We start from the raw sequence: 22,569 nt of genomic DNA on the forward strand, positions 1-22,569 counted from the left end.
GCTTGGAGACCCTGCCCCAGGGAGGAAGCCTGAGACTGCCAAGCGCACGGCTTCTCACTTGCTTTTCTGTGACTTTGCCTGGAGTAATGCTTCCTGTTATGAAATAAGAGTGCCACCATCTTTTTTTCCCTTTCATTTGGAACGGTCAGGCTTCTGTGTCTCCTTTCCAAAACCCAATGTTAGTTCCTTATTCCCTGAATAACAAGATAAAATAGCAGATGATGGAGCTTCAGCCTTTCCTCTGTCCATTTGACCCCCTTGCCTCCCACTGCTGCTCTGCCAAGCCTTCTGTCCTTGTCAAACACAAGGGCTGACCATTGTCTGTACCAGGGTCTATGCAGTCAAAGGCTGCCGTGCTCCCTGATGGTCTCCATGAGCCTGAAATAGTTCCGTGTCCCTGCCCCTGCTCTGCTAGAAAATGCAGTCCAAGTCCCCTCCCCACTGCCACCCGCTCGAGGCCAGAGGAGCACAGCTCTCCCATCTAGGCCTAACAAGCCTGGGTTCTTTACCTCGTTATCTTTGCTCCCTCAGGAGCCTATCATGGCTATGGCATTCATGAATCTTTCAAACCTTTTAGGAAGCCTTTTATATCTCCTGGGACAGACAACTCCACGCATTTCTTTCCTAAATTTAGTTCATGTGAGTTTGCTCGATGGGTCGATTTCCTGTGCCTTTGGACAGGGCCTGGGTGGGCAGAGCCAACACCCGCCTCTGTGGTTCTCATTTCTGCCCTTGGTAGCCAAATCTCGAAGGACGTCTCCCCTCGTCCTAGCTTTGGTTTTGAGGCTTTGTTGAATAAACCTTCAAACTGCGTCCTTCATGAATCAGGGGCTCATATTTTGTCCCCTTGCAGCCTTGGTCTTTTCAGACTGAAGGATGCAGTTTTCATTTGTCTTCAAGTGGCTCCCTCCCCATCCCTTTCATCCCCCTAGAGCTTGCTGGTCTCTGCTGCTTCTCCATGTCCCCTGCCTGATCTTTTGTGGAACACGCTTGCTCAGGATATTTCAGGTTCTGGCACACAACATTTTATGTGACGGTGGAATGTGGATTCTCTTTTCTGTTTCTATCCCCTCCGGGCGACATACCTCTTCAGATACTTAGCAACGATCCGCAGCGCGTGGATTGCCCAAATGTCGCTGATTGGGTTGCTGCCCTGGTATGCGGGCCGTGTGATGGGGTTTGAAGGGCAGGGGCTCCTCATGTGGTAGGGAAGGGCAGTGTAGGACTCTAGGGCGTGGCTAACAAGAAATATTTAAAACACAGATTGAAAGCATTGTCCTCCTTCCTCCCTCCATTCAGATTATAAACCTCTGGGAAACGTTCGGTACTCAGTCCACTGTGGATGTGCTATGTAGCAGTGATAGTCACAACACACTCCACTAGTCAGCCTCGTGTCTACAAGAATCACTGCTTATTATCAAAATTAGCACAGTGAAGTTTACATTAACAGCACTACAGTGTTTTTTGACCAGTAAGTATAAGATTACATATGGCCCCTTTCTGGTACAAATAAATCTTTATGATGTTGAATTTTTAAACATTTGAGTCACGAAGAAAAGCACTGAATCTAAAAAATGATTTCCTTGTAAAATATATTACCATTTTTTACCTTGTATTCATCAAATACCATATTACCCAAGGAGGGTCATAGTTACACTAGCCTCCTGTTAAGTGTCTGGTGCAGTGCATGAGAACAGAAACCCTGGGGTCAGTCGCCCAGATGTAAATCCTGGCACCAGACCTTCCTGCTACAGGACTGGGGGGAGTCACTTCCCTCCATGTGACTCTAAGACGGGGATAAATAATCGCACGTCTTCATGGAGCTGCTGTGAAAATTAAATGAGTTAATATATGTAAAGTACTTAAATAGTGCCCAGCACATTCTAAAACTTATAATTCACCAGTATTACTAATTCTTGGCCTGAAAAAAAATGCAATTTTTTTTATATGCCCTAAACTCAGGGTTGGCTATTCCAAGAACCAGGCTTCAGAGTTTCCTCCACCTACTGGCCTGCCATCAGTTCTAGCTAATCAACTGAAAAGATGAGACTAAACAGAACCATCTAGATCAATGATGCACTGGGAGAACAACATGACATGAAACATTTTTTCCATGAATTATAGTTTTCAATCTTAGAATGGAGAATTTATTCTCTTTATACATGTGAGAAACAGATAACATGTTTTGAACAAAGCCTTAGCACTTCTTTTTAAATTAGTTGGCAGATGGGTACTATGACGTTATGGTTCAAAACAGGGAGTCTGTGAGCAATGCAAGAATGAGGTGTCCACGTGGGGAGGACAGGGCAGCGATGAGTCCTCGGAGGCGCAGGGTCAGACCTCCGCCCTGCATGCATCTCGATTCTGAGCCCAAGAGCAGATCTGTCTCACAGGGGCAGACTCGCTGAGCTGAGCCCACAGAAACTATGTGTAAAATCTGGAAGTCTGATTGTTGATTTACAATGGGAAATGTAACTGCTGAGGGGGACAGATACCTGAGTCTTCCAGATGGCACCTTTTCTTGCTATCAGCAAGTCCTATGGATGCCAATTTATGATCAGAAGGCCCATGGAGTCCTAACAAGGGGCACTGCCTCTAAGCTTGAATACATGGGTATGTCCATCTTCAGAACAGACCACCGGGCCTCAGGCGCAGGTTCCTCAGGCCAGGTGTTCTCTCCCTCAGACAGTACTTGGAAGGGCAACTACCATCATCCTCCTTTCTTCTGAGCCCACTCCCCGCTTTGATCAAGAGTGAAGGCAGTGGGCCTGTAAGTCATTTACTTAAAAGTGACTGCTTTGGTCCATTATATATTTATTATGCATTTTCCAGTTAGGGAAATCTTATTTCCCTTATTTCCAAGTTTTTAGGGCACAACTCTTCCAAGTACTGACAACACTGACCAGGATGGAGTTGGACACAATTGTCTCCAGTTTCTTGGCAGGCAGCGTAACGTAGTGAGAGAAGCAGACCATGGTCTTGGGTAGACCTGGATATGAATGCTAACTCTGCTGCCTCCTGCTTGTGTGAACTTCATTCAACAGATACCAACTGAATACCTATGATGTGATGGCCACTGTGCCAAGGGGTGGGAATAGGGAGGTGAGTAAGATGGTTCTGTCCTTGCCAAGCTCACAGCGCAGTGAGGGAGATCGGCATGTGAAGAAATAGGTGTCTGAGAGCAAGGTATCGGCCACCCAATAGGAAAGAGAAAAAGGATGGAGGGATCAGTTGTACTTGAGGAGAGGGGAAGAGAGGTCAGCAAAGGCTCCATCGAGGAGAGAATGCTCCAGTGGAACTGAAAGAGAGTTCTCCAAGTATTCCAGGGCCAAAGGAATTTGGCTTGCAGACATTAGTTGTGGAAAGACACTGAAAGACTTGCAAGGTAGAGGTGTGTATATGTGCGTGTGCACACATGTGTATCTGTGTGACGGTCACATTGCATTCTGAAAGCTTGTTGAGGCCAGTATGGAGGACAGATGGAAGGACCATGGGATGGAGGCAGGGACACTGTCCAGGCAAGAGCTGGTGCAGGCCTGAACACGGTGGGAGCAATGAGGCTGGAGAGGAGGGAGCAGATATGAGAGACTCAAGCTGGACAACAGACAGGATCTGCTGGCTAGGTGTGGGCATGAGAGAAAGGCAAAGTTCATACTGAGTCCTGCTGCTCACTAAGTTAAGGGACTCAGGAGGAGAAGCTGTGAGGTGTGGGGGTGATTAAGAGAATGGTCAGATTTCATCAAATTTAAGACGCCATCCATCATAAGATGTACCATTTTAAAAAATGTACCAGAGGAAGAAAACGATACTGCCATGCCACAGATTTTAAGTTTTGTTCTGATTTCAGAGATGTTAGAATGTGAAAAAAATGTGCATGTGCAAATGGATGAAATAAGGTAGTTTGGGTCAATGCCGAAGTGCCTGTGGGACCTCTGTCAGGCCGCTGGAACGAATGGCCTGGAGCTCACGAGCGAGGTCTGTGGTAGAAACGCTGAGTAAGGAGCCACCAGCACATGGCAGCTGAAGCCAAGGGAGGATGTGGTGTGACTCTGGGCAAGTTACTAAACATCTCAAAGCCAGGTTTCTTTTTCGTATGGCAGAGAGCTATGGTGAAGTGAGGAAGTGTGTGCAGTGCTGACACGGTGAGCACAGTCCAGCTCAGGAAACGTCAGCTCCCTTCCCTGCCCTCTTCCGTGCTGAGGCAGCCCTGGGCCATCGCTGGCTAGTGTAGCCATAGAGGTAGGTGTTGCGGGTCTGAGACACTGCATGCCAGTTCCAACTGCTCCTATTGCTGAGTTCCTGAGGCTGCAGCTGTGGCTGGGGTGGTCCATTCTGAACAGCAGATTTTTGGCTCACCCAAGACTCACCTAGTCACCAACCTTTACAGCTTCAATATTTTCACCCAGGAAAGGGGATAATGACAGTCAAGCTGGGGTTGTCGTGGAGCACTAATCAATGAAGGCTTAGCAAGTACTTATAATAAGAAACTACTGTGCATAGACCCAGGTACTGAAAAAGCCCCTCCCGGTGGCACTAGTACCTACCAAAGCACATCGAAGCCACTGTTGGCGACCACCCGGTCAGGCATGTGCAGGGTGTGCAGAGGATCAATCAGTCCCAGCGTGGGTTTGATGGCTCGGGAAGCAATGCCTAAGACAGAGATTTTCAGTAGAGGCTATCGGTATAGACACCACTTAAAAAAATTAAATAACTTTAGGATGACAAAGTATCCTAAAAAAATAAAAAATACAGGGCCAGCCTGGTGGCATAGTGGTTAAGTTCATGTCTTCTGCTTCAGGGCATGTTTGGATCCTGGGTGCAGACCTATATAATGCTTGTCAAGCCGTGCTGTGGCAGTGTCCCACATGAAAACAGAGGAAGGTTAGCACAGATGTTAGCTCAGGGCCAATCTTCCTCAGCAAAAAATCTAAAAATAAAATAAATAAATAAAAAATACGAGATACATTCATTCTCATGTAGAGAGGCCACAAGGAGGAGTGGAAAGAGATTTAGAGTCAGAAACCTGGGTTTTTCAGTGAAGCTGAAGCTCCTTCCACTTTGCAAGAGCCAAGGGTGTGCATCTCTTCCCAACTCCAGGCTGAGAGACGTCATTGGCTATGATGGGAGTGTTTACACCATAGAAATTGGCAAACACTGCAAATCAGGGCTTATTTACTTATTAAATTCCACAGAGCTGGTTTACCAGAACATCACTGGTTTGGCTGCCTGCTCTGTGACTTACTTACTGTGTGTCTTTGGGTAAGTCACTTAGCCTCTCTGAGTTCTCTATAAGATTAAACTCTTTTTTAAAAAATATCTATAGCCTAATTTTGTTTTTCCTGAGGAAGATTGGACCTAAGCTAACATCTGTTGCCAATCTTTCTCTCTCTTTTTTTTTTCTTCCCAAAGCCCCAGTACATAGTTGTATATCCTAGTTGTAAGTCATTCTAGTTCTTCTATGTGGGATGCTGCCACAGCATGGTTTGATGAGCAGTGTGTAGGTCTGGGACCAGGATCCAAACTGGTGAACCGTGGGCCGCCAAAGTGGAGCATGCAAACTTAACCACTCGGCCACAGGGCTGGCCCCTAAGATTAGACTCTAACAACACAGGGCCTCCATCTCTCACAGAGCTGTTGTAAGGATCATATTAGATAATATTAAATATCATGTAACAGCCTTTAAAAAACTGTAAGGGAGAATTCAAGTGTTGATTACTATTATTATTGTCTTTAACAATGGTGAAGGATAATGTAATTTAATTTTAAAAAGAGAAGTTACTATAAATGTGTGGTTGAATGTCAATTTATTCTGCTACAAAGGCCTGGAGGGAGAATATTAAGCCAGACTCGAGGAGAGGGAGATTTCCGCCACATTAGCTGAGAGTCAGAGAAGAAGGCAGGGTCAGAATGACAAAGAAGATGGAAAGCAGAGCAGTGGTTACTTGGGAATGGGGCTGAGGGGATGGACTGGGAGGGAGCATGAGGGAACTTTCTGGAGCAATGTGAATGTTCTGTATCTTGATGGGGGTGGTGGTTACTTGGGAGTATATATCTGTCTGAATTCACCAAAGCAGACTCTTAAAATGCATGCATTTTATTATATAAAAATTATATGTCAATGAAATTGATTTAAAATGTAAAAATATGTCTGAGAAAGGGAATAACCATTTATTATTGACATACAGTCATAACTCAGGTAGAAAAATGCCAATCAAGATTCATGGCATTTCAATATGCTTTTGTAGGTAATTCTCAAAAAGAAGTTTATTAGACTGTTTCATATTTTTATATGTACTTGGAAAAAGAGAGAAAACATGTATATGTACATACCCTTTCCTTAACTCCATAACTCCTTGATTTTTAAATACTAGGATTAAAGAAAAGAAGGTGGGATTGATAAGTAAGAGAAAGAATTAAAAAAAAAATTTATAGGCAAAGTTCTTACCAGTTTTTACTTTCAAGTGTTCATAGTCAAAAATGGCAACTCCAGTAGTTTCACTCCCAGTTCCTGAGGTAGTTGGGACTTGAACAAAATAATATTAATTTTAATAAAGCATCTAAATAAAGGCCAGTGGAGATACTTAATTCAGCCTTAGGAAATAAGGAGCAAAGTTAGAGAAGGAAGCTTTGCTGCCCCTGTTGCTCACCTGATGTCTGTATCTGTGTTAGCATGCATGTACGCCTCACATGTATGCCTGTGTCTGCATTAACATGTATGTGTAACAGTTTGAGGCCTGTGTTAGCATTAACATACATGTGTTATGGCAGTGTCTGTGTTAATACACATGTATCACGTTTAACATGGATGACGTCCACGTCTGCATCAACATGTATGCACACCTAACATGCATGTGTGCTTTGATGTGTGTGATACTTGTATCTGTGCTAACATGCATGTATGATGTCCACGTCTATGCTAACATGTATATATGCCTAATGCATGTATGATGCCCATGCCTGTATTAATGTGCATGTGTGTTTAACACGTACGTGTAATGTCTGTTTCTGCCTTAATAGTGAGCAGCTTTGGGAACCCAGGCTCCTCCAGTGCCAGAGCTTAAGCAGCTGCAGCTGGGTATGCAAACGGGGGCTGCTGGGCATCTCCAGTAAGAGAACTCGTATTTGCCATCTCTAAAAGACATCTTTATTCCCTCTTGGCAGCAAGCACAGTAATGCTCTGCCTTTGCTGGGCTCCGCGGTTTTGTAGTTGTGTCAAGTTTCTAAACTTTACTAATCACCCCTCTGTGTGATGCTGACACAGTTTCACCAGAGGGTTCCACTTGCCAGACGTCAATTACGCTGCTCCCTGCTGATTGCTCATTCACGTCAAAGGAGTTCATCTGCCATCAACTCACTCCTATGCCATCACAGGCCCACTCACAATGGGGGCAAAGGGGGGAGAAGAGAGAGGATAAAACTTTAAACTATTTTCCAGTTACCAGTTAGTGCATTTTAGCTATAAAACTTTAAACAGTAATACACTAATAGCCATAAATGAGTGGGAAGAAAAGACCGAAAGATCCGAAGGGCTGTGTGGAACAGACAACAAGCTATTCTGCTTTGGATTTGCGTGTCTTTGCCCCAGGCATCCACAAAGCAGATGTCTCCCAGAGTGAGGCAGCCAGGCCGGCCACATGTCCCAGGGCAGAGACAAAGCCCCAGGTCAGCTGAAGAGCCATTATGTGGAAGAAAGGGTTGAGTCAACACCAGAAAAATAATAGCGAATGTTCCCCTTAAACTCCATAGTGGCTGGCAAAATGGGACCAAACAAAGAGGGGTTTAGAAGACAAACCTGCCAATAGAGAGATCTAATAATATGTAAACAAGGTTCTTCCCGCCTCCACATAGTGACTTCATAGCTAAAACCTGCAAACTTTCCTACTACTGACTCAAACTGTCTCTATCTGAGCAATTATGAAGATCAGAATTTTAAACATGAATGAATTGCTGTTTTGACCTCAAAACAAGGTACTACACTGAAATGAAGAAATCAGAAAGCTTTGGAAACATACACCCTAAAATTACTGGCTTGCATCTTTCCTAAGGCCATTTGCCAATTGCAAAACAAAACAAACAAACAGTCTTTACCTGCAATCAGAGGCTTAAGAGGCACAGACACGGGCTTTCCCTTCCCAATGGGGGCATTGACATAATCCAGGAAATCAGAGTGAGGGCTGGACGCATACAGATTAGCAGCTTTACAGGTGTCCATGGTGGAGCCGCCACCCACAGCAACGTAGGCATCAAAAGCCCCCTTTTTGGCAAACTCAATAGCTTCCATGAAGCTTGGAGAAGGAAAAACAAAAGCCATTATGCCATATTTTTCAGAAATAAATAGTCATGCCATTAAACAAGACCTGGTGCAAGTTTTAAGCAACAGGGATATGTGTTGGCTTCCACTTAAAGTAAATAACAACAACAACAAAATACCTTCTATCCGTTGGTTCCACCCTCACATTATCATAAACCTTAAAGTTGATGCCATTCTTCACTAGGGAATCCATAACCACTTGTACAGGAGGGAGTTGGGAGAGATTCTTGTCTGTCATCAAACAAACATTTTTAGCACCCATGTTTTGCAGGTCCTACAATAACAAAAACAATGTATAAGTTAGGTTTGATCGAACTAGAACTGTAATAGAGTCCTCTGGCAAACTTAACATTGTCCATTTTTAAAAACAGAGGACTCAGCTGTTGTCCATATGCACTTGTTTTAAAAGACATATAATATTCGTAGTAGAAGACTGTAGAAATCTTAAATACTTGCCATGCCTACTTCCTTTGTAACTCCTGCTCCATATCTAATATTTGAAACAGCCATCTAAAAAAAAAAAGATTCAGGTGTAGGGTATATTAGAGAGTTGGCCACTGCACTTCTAAAATCCTGAAATGGTTCCTCATTATTTAGAGAATAAAGTATATATTCCTCAGCATGGCCTTCCAGGTCACCCCCCAGCTGGCCTCAGGCTCATTACATTTCCTTAAGCAAACTTTGGTTTTAGTCACATTGGAATTACTTCTCTTTTCCCAAACACATCATAAACCCTCAATTGTTCCCTCAGCTTGAAATGCCTGCCTTCCCTTGCCTCCACACTTAAATTAACTCTCAAATTTCTTATTTTCCAATTTAAATGTTATTATCTCTGTGTATTTTTCACTCCTTCATTCACTCATCCACCCATTCATCTATCCAACCATGCTTGCATGCATGTATCCATCCATCCATCCTCCCATCCAACCAATACTACTGCTTGCTCTGTTCCAGGCACTGCGCTAGGCTCTGGTAATACAGCTATGAACAAGAGAAACATGGCCTCACAAAGTTTACAGCTGAGAGAAGAGCTTTAACACTGATGCATGATGGGTCCCTTTTGGCCCAGACATGTTTTGTTTGATCCACACTATGTTTAAATTTCTTTCTTTTTTTTGAGGAAGATTAGCCCTGAGCTAACATCCGCTGCCAATCCTCCTCTTTTTGCTGAGGAAGACTGGCCCTGAGCTAACATCCGTGCCCATCTTTCTCTACTTTATATGTGGGATGCCTACCACAGCATGGTGTGCCAAGTGGTGCCATGTCCGCACCCGGGATCCAAACTGGTGAACCCCGGGCAGCGGAAGTGTAATGTGCGAACTTAACCACTGCGCCACGGGGCCGGCCCCAAATTTCTTTTTTTTGAGTTGGATAATTACTTTAAAAATCAAGATTAAAAAAAAATCCAGCGTGACTTTCCAGATTTCTATCTCTCCTGAATAATCGGGCAACAGCAGGCTGGATTCTGGTGTGGTAGCACTCACGTGGGGCTGAGCGTGGGCCGCACCCTTCCGATGGGCCAGTTCTCTCAGAGAACTAAGCACCGTCCTCACCCAGCCTGCTCATGGCCCGTTAACTGTCAGGCCCCTGGCAATATTTTAATTTCTGACTCCTGAATCAGCAGGAGACAGGGATTTAAATAAATAGTTATGTAATTACAGTGTGATAAAAATTCATCGGAATTAATTGTTCCTTTAGTCTTGCTTCAGAAGATTACTAGGACCTCTTTTGGGATTGTTATAATTACAAAACTAAAGACAATTTAGCATGCAACCTATATAAGTTGGAGAGTTTGTAGAACTGGGAATTTGTCCTATTTTATTGGCTGTACACAAGACAGTATTCTAGCCATTACTCACGCTATCAGAAGACTTGTATTCCATTATCCTAACAAAGTACTTTGCTAAATAGAGCCTGACCAAATAATAAGATGAGGGAACATCAATCAATAACAGAGTTCAATGAGATAATAATGCATTAGCAAAAGACTGTAGCTGTAGTTTTTCAGGTCATTCATAAAAGGATGGATGGATTAAATCTACCTCAAAGGCATAATCTGTTGTTTTTCCAGAAGCTGGAAGTCCAGGAGCTAGAAACGTAAAAATTAGCATCAGAGTAGGCCTCAAACACAAAGCAAAAATATTGTTGTTTGATAGTAAATTGGTATTCCAGCAGTGAACATAAGCATACCCTTGAAGCCGCAAACATATTTTGCAGGTTCCACTGTTGCATATCCAATCAAAATTAAAACCTGCATTTTAAGAGAATGTAATGCTAACTTGATGCTGATTGTGTGAAAATAGTTATTTTAAAATATTTTCTCCACTGAAATTTTAATACTTTTTAAAACTTTTGAAAACATAATCTGTAAAAATCTTCTAGAAAAAAAATCCTCTAGACTCTAGAGTTAGGTTATTGGTAGAGAACAACTAAATCAGCAAATTCATTAATCAGAGTCCTGTTTATACTTCTTATAGCAACTGTAACCATTTGTTTTAGGATTTTTTTCATGGAGGTTACTTATCACAGTAAGATATTTATATTTTTCAAGCTTATGCACATGACAAATTTAGTTTTCTTTGTGAAACAAAAATTTTTAAACTGATATTTCTTTGCAAAGCATCTTGTTTTATTATGGCAAAAATGATTTTCTGTCATATTGCGATAACAATATGAATGAATTTTATCCTTGTTTTTATCTACTTATTTGTATTAGTCCTGTCAGTGGTAATGTTGGAAAAAAGTCTACAGAACAATTTGCAATTCCATTTTTTTTTTGAGAAAAAGAGACTACAGCTAGACAATAATTTACCTTCACCTTCGGTTCCCTGGGGGCAAAGATATCCTTAATCAAAATTCAAATTTCTTTGATCCCTATAGGCTTTAAAGAAAAAATCTATTACTCCTGTTACTAAAGTTTAGGAAAAGACATAATTGGGTCTTACAAAACAGTGAGAGTATCTTTTTCTAAATTACTAATTTTATTCCCTCAAATAGGAAATTACTGATTCTTTGTTGACACCAACTAAGAATTGGAGAAAACCAGCTAAAGGCAAAATCCTGCTTATATCCATGAGGGCCCAAAAGTCTGGGCTTCTGCCTGGTGGATGGCCGTTAACGACCAGGAGGTCCCTTGGTTTGTCCTGAAGGGTGAGCCACACCCTTCTACAGGCTGGGAAAAAGCCCTCAGTTAGTCAGTCTATCTGTTCTGAGCCCCAACAGGCTTCTCTGTGCTCTGGGGCCTGTAGGGGTAGGCCCTACCTTTCCATCCCTTGCCTCACAGCTTAGATTTGACCTCTTCTTCTAAGAGGTGAAATCAGTTTTTGTGTCAGTAATTCATGTGACATTCTGAGGACACGCTGAAGCCACAATGAGCTTCCTGCTGCTCTGTGGACAATGGAGTTGGTAAAGATTAAGATGTTTGTGGGAAGTGAAAACTTTTGTCATTATTTTTAATTATTTAGAAATAGAATGTTAATTTAAAAAATTGATACAAACGAGTTTTTTCCTTCAAGGAAACACCTTGTTCTTTAGCCTCTTTCTTTTTTGAGATGTTAGAACCTTCCAAAGATTTCATTTTGATTAATTCTATTTGATGAACTCAGACAGTCTTAACATTGGTGCCACCATTTTTAGCTTTGGCAAATAATTCTATTTAAAATAGAAAAACATTATAAATAGCATTAAGCTTATGTTTGAGCCAAACACATCATCAGTAGCCTACATTTAGCTAACATCATATAATTAGAACTACATATCAATTTCAAGTGAAAAGCCAACCATTTTCATCAACCTTCCTCTCACGTCTTGATTTTCTTGCTTTACACTTTGCCCAAATGTACTGTAAGTGCCAACCGTGGAAACCGAAATTGTGGCTAGTTTAAAAATACAAAATGTATTATTACCTTGGGAGTAAGTATGAGAATGAGTTGGGCACTGGCATCTAGAGAAAAGAAAAAAAGAAAAAGAAAAAAAAAAGAAAGTGAAACTAGAAAACCAAAACACAAGAAGCCTTAAAATAACTCACGTTGCATTCTCCTCTTAAGATGCTATCAGAGTAGTAGCTATTGGCAAACAGTGGACAATGGAAAAAAAACCCAGAAATCACCATGGACGAAAAGTTGATTCAATCTTTCCAGGGTTGTAGGATCATTCTTTCAGGAATTATTCAAGCGGCCCTTAGTAAGTGCCTGTCTTCGGGGAGCAGAGATGAGCACTCTGGGGATACGACTAAGTTTAAGATGGGCTCCCTGGTCTCTGTGAGGTCTCAGCTCTCACGAGGTTAGGAGCTTCGACCAAACTGACCCAAGATTAACTACTCTCGCCTCATCTCCCATCCCCCACGTTCTTTCCTTGTATTTCCCCATTGTCTTCAAGTGGTTTAATTTTTCTTCAAGCAGGCGCTGGGCCCGTTCCTCCAGGAAGCCCTCACTGGGCCTGAAGGCCTCCCTGGTCACCACCTCGCGCCTCCGTCCTTACTCTGCCAAGCTGCAGCGACCAGCGGCCACGGCTCAGGCTCCGCGTGCTGGTCCCCTCCCCGGGAGACCAGGGACCACCATCGTCTCTGCCGCCTAAATTGCTCTCACATCTGTCACCTTCTCACCGAATCCTTCACCTCTCAGTTCTCAGTCCGCTTCTCTACAGACTTTCCATGTCTTCCTTTTTTGAAACTTTCCCTCCCTTGGCTTCCGTACCCCTTCCCTGGCCCTGTCGCCTCCTCTTGCTTGGGCATTCCCTTCTTGGGCTCGCTATCCGATGGGGACCGTGTCATAGAGGGGTCTGGTAGATACATGAGTGCATAACCCGCCCCCCAGCCCCCAGCCCCCAGCCCCCTTCAAATTTGGAATGAAAACATCTGAGGGGGAGGATGGGGAAGGGAGGAAAAGGGTTGAACTCAACGGTGGTCAAGATCTCAAAAACTGAGAATTGCGAAGCCAGCCGTGGGCAGCGGTGCTAGCGCTCCCATGAGTCACGGCTGCCATCTGGTGGGCACCGCTGGGAACGCCAAGCGCTGGGAGTTTCCCAGGGCACCCGCTGCCTACCCACTGCGCCGGCTCCGCGGGGACAGGACAGGCGGCGGGGCCAACGTGCTATCCCTCACAGGGGGGCTTCACTTTCCAGGGCTTTCCCTGCCTCATGTCCTCCAAGGACAAGAAAAGAGAGGCAAGGGGAAGAAGAAAACTGAAAGCTTTCCCACGCGCAGGACCATGGAGCACAGGCTTCTTTTCACCCTTCTCCCCTTCTCTATATTTTTTAAGCTTTGAGGCTACCTCAATTCATTTCTTCTCCTTCTTATTTGTGGCTTGAATCTCATCCCCTCTTGCCTTCTCGGGACCTCCATCTGTTCTGTATTCCTAGTCTTCCCCCTCACTGGATCCTTGTCATCATAGTTATGAGTTTCATGCTTAAAACTCTCAACCTCTTGTCCCCTCCAGCTTGTCTCCCCCTGGGGTGCCCCCTCCGGCTTGCCCACCCTCTGGTTAACACTCCCAGCCTACACTGGCTGGCTCCATTTCCTTGCCTCCCTCACATTTCTCGGTCCCCTGAAATCTGGCTGCTGTATCCTCACTTCTCAGACCTCCTAGGCCCTTGCTCTCACAGCACTGAACACTGAGCCACCCTTCCTTGCACCGGGGAGCCGCTCTTCTTGGCTTCCACGACTCCCTACTCACCTGGGTTTCCTCTAATTATTCTTTCTCTGGCTCCTTTTCCAATCTGCCCCTTCCTTAAATGTTGGGTTCTTTCTATCTTGGGCTCACCCCTCACCCTTTATAGCCATGCATCAAGGCCCCAGATATTTCTCTACCCAAATCTACCCTCGTCTCTGGGGCTCTCTGCCAGTCTCTAGTTCCTGTGTCGTCTCTCACCTGGATTACTCTGGAGCTCCTAACAGGCTTCTCTTGGCTCCACCTTTGCCACACTGTGGTCAGGGGCATATTTCCAATGATGTCACTCCCTTGTTTAAAAGTACTTGGAGGGCTCCTCATGGATTTTAGGATAAAGTTCAGACCTGGCCCTGCTTCACTGGCCCTGCTGCCCTCTCCAGCCTGGCCCTCCATCTCCCGGGTTGAGCTCTTGAAAAATTAACTCTGTTCTTTTCCTTGACCGGGCCACACTCACTCTCTTCCCCAGAACTTTGTCCTTGTTATTTCCTCTGCCTGGAACACACTCGCCCCCACCTCCCCCCGCCCCCTTTTTCTGAATAACTAGGGTTCTTTTGCATGTCAGTTCAGATGTCACTTCCCCTGTGCCGTCTTCCCTTAGGCCCGAGAGCCTGGTAGACACCCTTTCTCTGTGGTCCATAGTACCCACGCCTCCCTCCCCATTAAAATTGTTACCACACTGTATTGTTGGTGCTGTTTTCCTGTTTCCACCTGCCACTGGATTGTAAATTTTGTGATGGCAAGAGCTGTCGTTTCTCACAACCACATTTGCAGTAGCAGGCACAGTGCCAGGCAGAAAGTAAGCCCTTAATATGGACTGAATGAATGAGTAAATAAGTAAGTGTAGACATGTAAAATCCCCTGACCTTCTCTCTTTTCGTGGTGTGCCAAGACACAGAGCCTGGCCCGGGGAAGGAAGACTAGGCTGTGGGCTCCCCCACCTTCTTAGGATGGCCTGAAACCACTGGCAGGCTTCTTTGCACTCCTCCTGGGAAGCAGAGGAAACCCCGGGTAGAGCAAGCCCCTCATCCAACCACCTTCTGGCTCTTGCCCAGTCATTTTGGCTTTCCTCCTCGTATTAGGACCCCCCACCCCAGTGCACTAAACCTGAGCCCCGCTCATCTACTCAAGGACATCACTACCAGCAGTTCTGCTTTCCTTCTCCTGCATCATCAAAATTTCCCTCCCTACTAGATCTTATCCATCGGCATGAAAATGCTATATTTCCTATATTATATTAAAAACAAACCACCACCTCCTCTTGTCCCTCTTCCCTCTCCTGCTGCTGCCCCCACCTCTGTCCTTCCCTTCAGCTGACTATACCTGCTCTCTCTAATCTGTCTTCTCCCATTCTCGCTGGAACCTCCTCCAGTCGGCCTTTGCCCCACTGCTCCACTGACAAGCTTCCCAGGTCACTAATGCCCTCCACCTCACTAATACACCGCTCAGTTCTTGGTTCAGTCCTCGTGTCATCCGACCTGCAGTAGCATCCTCCTGTTCACTCCCTCCTCCCTGGGAACACTGTCTTCCTTTGGCTTCCAGGACACCACTCTCTGGTTTTCTTCCTACTGCACCAGCTGCTCCTGGCCTCATTTCTTTTAATGCTTTTGACTCTGAACGCTGGAGGGTCCCAGGGTTCAGCCTGTGGACCCTTTTCTTTTCTTTCCACACTCACTCCCTGAGGGACCTCACCTGGCTCATGGCCTTGAATACTTTCTATGTTGATGACTTCCACATTTAGGCCTCTCTCCTGAACTCCAGATTCAACTCAGCAACTCCGCTTGTATGTCTGTTAGGCATCTCACATTTTCCCTGCCTAAGTCTGAGCTTCTGTTCTTCTCTCAAAGCCTCCTCTCTCCCAGTTTAACGGCAACTTTGTCCTTCCAGTTGTTCAGGCCAAAAAAGCTTGGCATCATCACTGACCACCACCACCGGGCCCCCAATGTCTCTGACCTCATATCCCCCTTGCTCCCTCTGCTCCAGTCCCCTTCTTCTGAAACAATGCCAAGTATACTGCACCTCCAGATACCTTCCCAGAGAACCACATGGCTTGCTGCCTCCCTCCACTGGTCTTTCCAAAAGTTACCTTCTCGGTGAGTGTGGTCAGCTGAGCCCCTGAAGATATTCGGGTCCTAATTCCTGGAACCTGTGAATGTTACTTTATATGGCAAGTGGGACTCTGCAGATGTGATTAAGTTTAGGATCTTGAGATGGAGAGATTGTCTTGGATTATCTGAGTGGGGCCTATATGTAATCACAAGCACCCTTATAACAGGGGTGGGGGGGGTGGAGGGATTTGACACAGAAGAAGGTAATGTGACCACTGAAACAGCTACATTGCTGGCTGTGAAGACGGAAGAAGGGGCCACAAGCCAAGAAATGCAAGGCATGCAGCTCTAGAAGCTGGAAAAAACAAGATAATGGATTCTCCCCATGGCCTCTGAAGAGTGTGGCCCTGTTGACACCTTGATTTGGGCCCAGTAAAACTGATTTTGGACTTCTGTACTCCAGAACTGTGAGAGAATAAATGTGTGTTGTTTTAAGCCACCACGTTCGTGGTAATTTGTTTCAGCAGCAACAGGGGACTAATACAGTGAGGTCTTCTCTGGCAATCTTCTCTAAAATTGCATCCCCTCCTCTAACACCCTTTTACTTTCTCTTTAATACCTACCCACTTCTAATATACTCTGAGTTTTACTCACTAGTTTATTGTCCATCCCATCCACCCTAGGCGCACACCTAAGTGCCGGGGATGTGAGGCTGTTTTGCTCCCTGCCCTACCCCAGGGACCAGAATGCTGCAGACCTGCAGGGGCTGTGATGTCCTTCCCCGCTGGACTTTCTCCCACCTCTCTGGCCTCCTACCCTTTAATGCTGATTCCTTTTCCTCCATTCAAGGTGCAAATTATTTGCAAATCTAAATGCCTGAGGGGGCTGACAAGTAACCTAACTGAGAGGCCGGAGCAGCTTGCTGTCACATGGCTGCTGTGTCGAGTAAACGGTGGGCTGGCGTGCTTGCCCTGTCCAAAGGAGGTGGCCTCCACTCCCCCTCAGCCCGGGCAGACCTTCCCCAAATGAAAGTGGGCCCAATGATGACATTTCCCAATTTTCTAAGATTTTTATCTGAGATCTCCCACTTTTTATTTATTTATTTATTTTGAGGAAGATCAGCCCTGAGCTAACATCTGCTGCCAATCCTCCTCGTTTTGCTGAGGAAGACTGGCCCTGAGCTAACATCCGTGCCCATCTTCCGTTACTTTATATGTGGGACTCCTGCCACAGCATGGCTTGATGAGCGGTGCCATGTCTGCACCCAGGATGCGAACTGGTGGACCCCAGGCCACCGAAGGAGAACGTGCAAACTTAACCGCTGCGCCACCGGGCTGGCCCCTAGATCTCCCACTTTTTAAATGCTTACCCTATTGAAAAAAGAAACACGTGCAGAACAAACAAAGCACCATTTTGCTACTCCTGCTCTAACAGTGCTGCTCCCCAGGACTTCATCCTCAGCCCTTTCTTCAGGGTTACAGTTTGCCAAGGTCTTTGCTTCCACATCCACAGTTTCAACTGTCCTCTATACACAGGATGACTTCCCAACTCGCTCCTGAACTCTAGAACAATATATTCAATTATCTGCTAGGAGTCTTCATCTGTCTGTATCTAAGGCGTCTCCAACTCAAAATGCCCAAGACTAAAGTTATCATCTTCTTCCTGAAGCTCACGCTCATACAGGCCCTATTTGAGTAAATGACCCTACTGTTCACCCGAGGCCCCAGCCAGAAACCTCAACTTCTCCCTCTGTCTCACTAATCAGATACAAAATCCTGCTGATTCTAACCAACTCCTCAATACTTGTCATATCTACCCGCTTGTACCGGCTGCCTCTCCTTAGTGCATGAAGCCAGGACTTTTTAGCTGGAGCACTACAATTTCCTCTAGTCTTTCCTCTCCACTCTTCACTAACCCTAGAAAGCTCTAACATAATTCTAATCACGCCACACTCCTTTGTCATGCAACCCTTCCAAAAACACGTGTGACATGACATTGGTTCCAAGGGATATGAATGGTGTTGCTTGATAAAGAGTTCTACGGTGACACAGGTTTAGGACAAAGAGTAAATACAGCTAAACTCTTTGTTAGCACTTCTCAGAGCCCTTCGTGACCATCAGCACACGTGTATATCCTGACTCTCCACAGGGTGATGCAGCAGTGTTTAGTTTCCCAAACTTATTCGGCCATGGGATTCTTTTTTCATGGGGGCATCTCAAGGTATTAGTGTTTCACAGTGGGAATTATTGCTTCAATAGCTTTCCATTATCTACAGGACACAATGAAAATTTCTTAGCAGAGGACTGAGAACAAGGACCGTGAAGCCAGAATAACTGGGTTCAACCTATGGCTGTGCCATTTGCTTAGTATGTGACACTGGACAAATGATTTTTCTCCATGCCTTTATCTCTAACATGAAGATAATAATACAGGGTGGCATAGGGTTGTTGGAAGGACTAGAGTGACTATTAACTGTACATGCATAGTGTGTAGGATGGTGCCTGGCACATGGTAGGTGCCCAGTGTTAGCTATTTTCTTACTCATTGTCTTTCACCATCAGTCTTCTGCATCCTCACCTCCTCCTAGGAGGGTAGGTCCAGACTTTAATTACTTTTAGATCCTGGAACCACATCGCTTGCCTCTGGTGCTGCTCTTCCCTTTGTCTGAAATTCCTCTCTAGTCTCCCTCCTTTCCCCTTATTTATCTCCACCAGGCCGCTCAAGATTTTCCATGTTTTCCTAGGTCAACTTGGACACTTGGACATTCAGCATGCCTTTATCAGGCGGCTACTATGTACCTGGCATTGCCAGAGAGGGAGTCAGACATGCCCTAACATTTAATACCCTGCCTCCCTGAACATGCCCGGGAGGGAAGCTCCCTCTCACATCCCTCTGTCTCTTCTACACCCTCTGTCCGCGGTGCTCCGCACAGGCCCGATTTACCCCCGTCCGGCGACGAGATCCCCCGCTAGACTTTACACCGCTCCAGTCTTTCATCTTTGTATTCCCAGCACCTAGAATAGTTCTTGGCACATGACATACAACCAATACACGTCTTGGTCGGGGCATGAATTTGTCTTGGTCACTGAGCCAAGTTCTCCACTGGCTACCGCAACGTGGGACCAGGCACTGTCCTCTCTGGGCCTTAAGTTTCCTTAAGGGCAGGACAAGTAAAACCTGCCTCGGCGTGCCGTGCGTGGCTGCAAGACACACTCTGCGACAACGCCGTCCCGCCCGGGGCACGGCGCCGGCGCGCAGCGGCACCCCTTCCCCAATTTCTGGAAAGGAACCCGAGGAAGAATGCAATGCTCGGGGCCCGGGCGGGTCACGCCCAGGAGGGCTGCGTGGGCACCGAGGCTCCCCGCCGTACCCCTCCCGCCCGCCGGGCCCCGCACTCACGCTGCGCGCTGCAGTTGCCTCAGCAAGTGCGCGACCCGGGCGCGCGCGGCGGCGGCCATGGCGGCGCGTCTCCCTCCCCGCGGCCCCGCCCCCCGCGCCGGCCAATCCCGGCCGCCGCCTCCTGCTCCCGCCCCCGCGGCCCCACCCGCCCCGCCAGGACCCCGGTGGCTCAGGACCATTTTCCCACGGGTCAAAATCTCAAGTGCTCGGCTACAAGTCTCCACATCCACCTTTGAAATTGTCGTAAAGGTAACTCCGTAGGCTCTTGGGTACTTCCTTACGTCTCTCTACGTAAAACTCTCTATTTCACATGATGGGGACGTGGGGAAAGGGAGAGAACCGAGGACATTCTTTTTCCGCTGATTCCTTTAAAATGTTATTTTTCTTTCTTAAAGTATTTCAGAATAAATTATTAAGACATTGCATTCAAACTGTTTTAACAGTAAACAAGAACCTTGCAAAGAGCCCGAGGCCCTTTTTTACAGGGCCACTGTTGTGTCCAACTACTAAATGAAGCAAATCTAAACACAAAAAACAGAAAAATCCCGAGACAAAAAGAGTAACAACAAAAAACCCGGACACTCGAGAAGAATTTAAAAGGCGTTAAGTGCTCTATGAATGGCTTGGCTTTTGATGAAGTTGTTCAGGATATCATTAGATAGCTTCATCAGTAGTTAAAAGCTTTCCATGGTTACACTATACCCTCGGAGGGCTTGGGAGCGCCAGGTGCACCGTGTCCCAGTGGAAAAGTTGATCAGTGATTGCAAAGTTCCACTTTAACTTAATCAGAAAGTATCCTAAGACAGTAACAATTGAACACCTGTGTTTTCAGTACCCTATCATGAAATCCGAATTAATCTTTTCTTTCATAGCAATTTCTAAAATTAACTTATAAAAGTGAGACAACACTGAAAAAATGAAAGACTCCCAATTTTAATTTTCTGACACTTGTCAGACTAATAGTGGTTCTCAGCGGTATAACAGTTGCAAAAAAGTCTCCCTGGATTGTCGAATCTACTATAAATCCTTTTCAGGAGGTATTTTTACAAAGATGAATTACTGAGATCAATTAGGGAGAGACCCAGGATAGCTATAAACATTTCACCTCCTACAAACTAGCTAAGGTCAATTCGAAAAATGAATCTAAAGATAATAATGTTCCAATTAAGGATTTTGTTGGTTTCTTTCTCTCTTCCCCAGACTCTACTTGGAGCTTTAAAGAAAATTAGAGATGTAAATGTTGAGAAAGAATTAAGTACTTTTTGGATTAATGAGGATTACCACCATTATTTACTGAAGCCCAAATTTATCATCTACAGCAAATCAGTGTTTTCAGTGTTGAAAAGCATGATCTTTTTTTGAAGAGACACCAGTTGTACTACACTTTCAATATTATGATACCAAAAAAAGTATGACCTTTTCTAAAAAAGTGAATTTAGCTGCTTTATGTGTTTTGGAAAGTAAGTGAAAATAATCTGTACCAGGTATCTTAGCCACTGGCTTTACTTAAGATTTCTACCAATAGCCAAAAAGTTAAAAGCAACATTAGATACAGATATACTTTTATTACATAACCTTTACAACAGTGACTTGTAACTCCAGTTCTGAAAATGTAATCTTCCTGTTTCCCCCTGACTTTGATAAATACACAGGTTTGTTACAAAAATAATGAATAAAAGAAATCAATCTAAGGCTCAAAACATGACTAACTGTTCCTCACACCATATCCAAAAGTTAAAAAGGAAAAAGATGTCTGTCTGAAAACAGAACTCATTCTCAGTTTCGACCAACTTCTTTCCCTAATTCTTAAGTCCTCAAATACATCCTTTAATCTCCAAAGTCTTGGTTGTGGGAAAAACATTAATTTGGAGAGTCCAACACTTACACAATATCTTGAGGGAAGGGCAGTTCTATCCCTTCAACCTCAAGCTCAGTGAAGGTATCGGTCACCTTCTTCTGCATCTCCCCCTACAGTACAGTACGCAGAACTTAAAATTTAGTATAGTTCTTGGTTTACACGGGTTCGCGGGTGCAATTTACTTCCTCCTCTTTCCTCCTTGATGTTGCCTTCCTTTTCTCTTGCCACCCAAGCCAGGCGGCCCGGAATTCATCTTGCCTCCCAAGCCCCCCTTCCTCTTTCCTCCCTGGCTAGGCGGGCCCCCTTTCCTCTTGCCCCCTGGACCCTGCCGGCCCCGCTTTCTCTTGCCCTTCTGGCTCATTTTTCTCCTCTTGGCCGCCTCCTCCTGGTCCTCCTCCCTCATCTGCTTATTGGTGGCCCTCGTCACGTCCAGCTGAGGCTTTTTGCTGTTCATGACTCGCAGCAGCTCCAACTGGCTCTTTTTCTCAGCTGCAAAATCCCCGAAAAGGGGCTGAAACTTCCTTTTCTTGCCAGAGCCCCGGGGCGCCTTCTCCTTGGGCAGGCGCTCTTGGAAGCGCCCCACAGAGGCGGTGGAGACCTTGGCCACCTGCATGGCACGGCCCAGCTCCTCCTTACTTTGGTGCCCGGTAGGGTGCATGCCGGCCGCGCTGGGCAGCTGCGTCTTGTGCGCGCGGGCCAGGTTACGCAGCCGGTTCAGCTCGTTCTTGGCCACCCGTTCCTTCTTAGCCTGAATCCGCTTGGCGAACTGGTCCTCCATGGGGTCGGCACCGCCGGGCACCTCGATCAACCATTCCTTGGTGTCGTCGCGGGCGCGCTGGTAGCCCCAGCGGCGCCGCCACTGGCCGCTCACCTCGTCCCACACCAGATTGGTCTTCTTCTTGGGACGGATGCCCTTGAGGCGCGCGAACTGCTGCCAGCGTGTAAGCGGCCGCGGCCGGGGCACCGGCTTCTCGCGCGGCAGGCGAGTGGTGGGCTCCGGCAGCCGCGCCACCAGCGCCTCTTCCACGCGCTCGGTGGGCAGCTGCCACAGCTGGTTGATGAGTAGCTGCGTGTTGTCCCGCGCCAGGGCCCGCAGATCGGCCTCCGGCGTGGGTCCCGCGCTCCGCACCGCCGTTGGGGGGTTCCGGTCCGTGGCCAGCAGGTTACCCAGGTCGAACTCCAGCTCCAGCTCCTTGTGCACCGTGATGCGCTGCAGCTTCTCCGCCTCGTCCCGCTCCGCCTTTGCCAGCAGCTCCTCCACGCTATGGCCCTCCATGGCTCGGCTCACTC

At 46.0% G+C, this 22,569-nt stretch overlaps 3 protein-coding genes across 6 annotated transcripts in view; 1 reads left to right on the top strand and 2 right to left on the bottom strand.

Moving 5' to 3' along the window:
• The window catches only part of ADHFE1 (alcohol dehydrogenase iron containing 1), a 34,508-nt gene extending 14,990 nt beyond the window's left edge, over positions 1-19,518 (bottom strand). The window contains exons 1-9 of one of the 3 annotated variants that reach the window (XM_070631558.1): positions 19,422-19,518; positions 12,217-12,254; positions 10,354-10,400; positions 8,768-8,821; positions 8,431-8,585; positions 8,089-8,285; positions 6,446-6,523; positions 4,545-4,650; positions 1,086-1,238 (exon numbers count right to left, since the gene is read on the bottom strand). In XM_070631558.1, the coding sequence (XP_070487659.1) occupies positions 1,086-1,238; positions 4,545-4,650; positions 6,446-6,523; positions 8,089-8,285; positions 8,431-8,585; positions 8,768-8,821; positions 10,354-10,400; positions 12,217-12,254; positions 19,422-19,480 (887 nt within the window). In that variant the 5' untranslated portion in view covers positions 19,481-19,518. The remainder of the gene's footprint in view (positions 1-1,085; positions 1,239-4,544; positions 4,651-6,445; positions 6,524-8,088; positions 8,286-8,430; positions 8,586-8,767; positions 8,822-10,353; positions 10,401-12,216; positions 12,255-19,421) is intronic. The other 2 variants (XM_070631559.1, XM_070631560.1) reach the window with 2 other exon arrangements.
• Positions 19,519-19,550: 32 nt separating this feature from the next.
• The window catches only part of CRH (corticotropin releasing hormone), a 200,799-nt gene continuing 197,780 nt past the window's right edge, over positions 19,551-22,569 (top strand). For both annotated transcript variants that reach the window (XR_011543375.1, XR_011543376.1), the window contains exon 1: positions 19,551-19,670. The gene's annotated coding sequence lies outside the window, so the exon portion shown is untranslated. The remainder of the gene's footprint in view (positions 19,671-22,569) is intronic.
• RRS1 (ribosome biogenesis regulator 1 homolog) lies at positions 20,967-22,555 on the bottom strand. The gene has a single exon (XM_008526669.2). The coding sequence runs from the start codon at positions 22,553-22,555 to the stop codon at positions 21,458-21,460; it is 1,098 nt and encodes a 365-aa protein (XP_008524891.2). The 3' UTR covers positions 20,967-21,457.

Source organism: Equus przewalskii, chromosome 8, assembly GCF_037783145.1.
Source record: "Equus przewalskii isolate Varuska chromosome 8, EquPr2, whole genome shotgun sequence".
In the NCBI taxonomy this organism is placed as follows: Eukaryota; Metazoa; Chordata; class Mammalia; order Perissodactyla; family Equidae; genus Equus; species Equus przewalskii.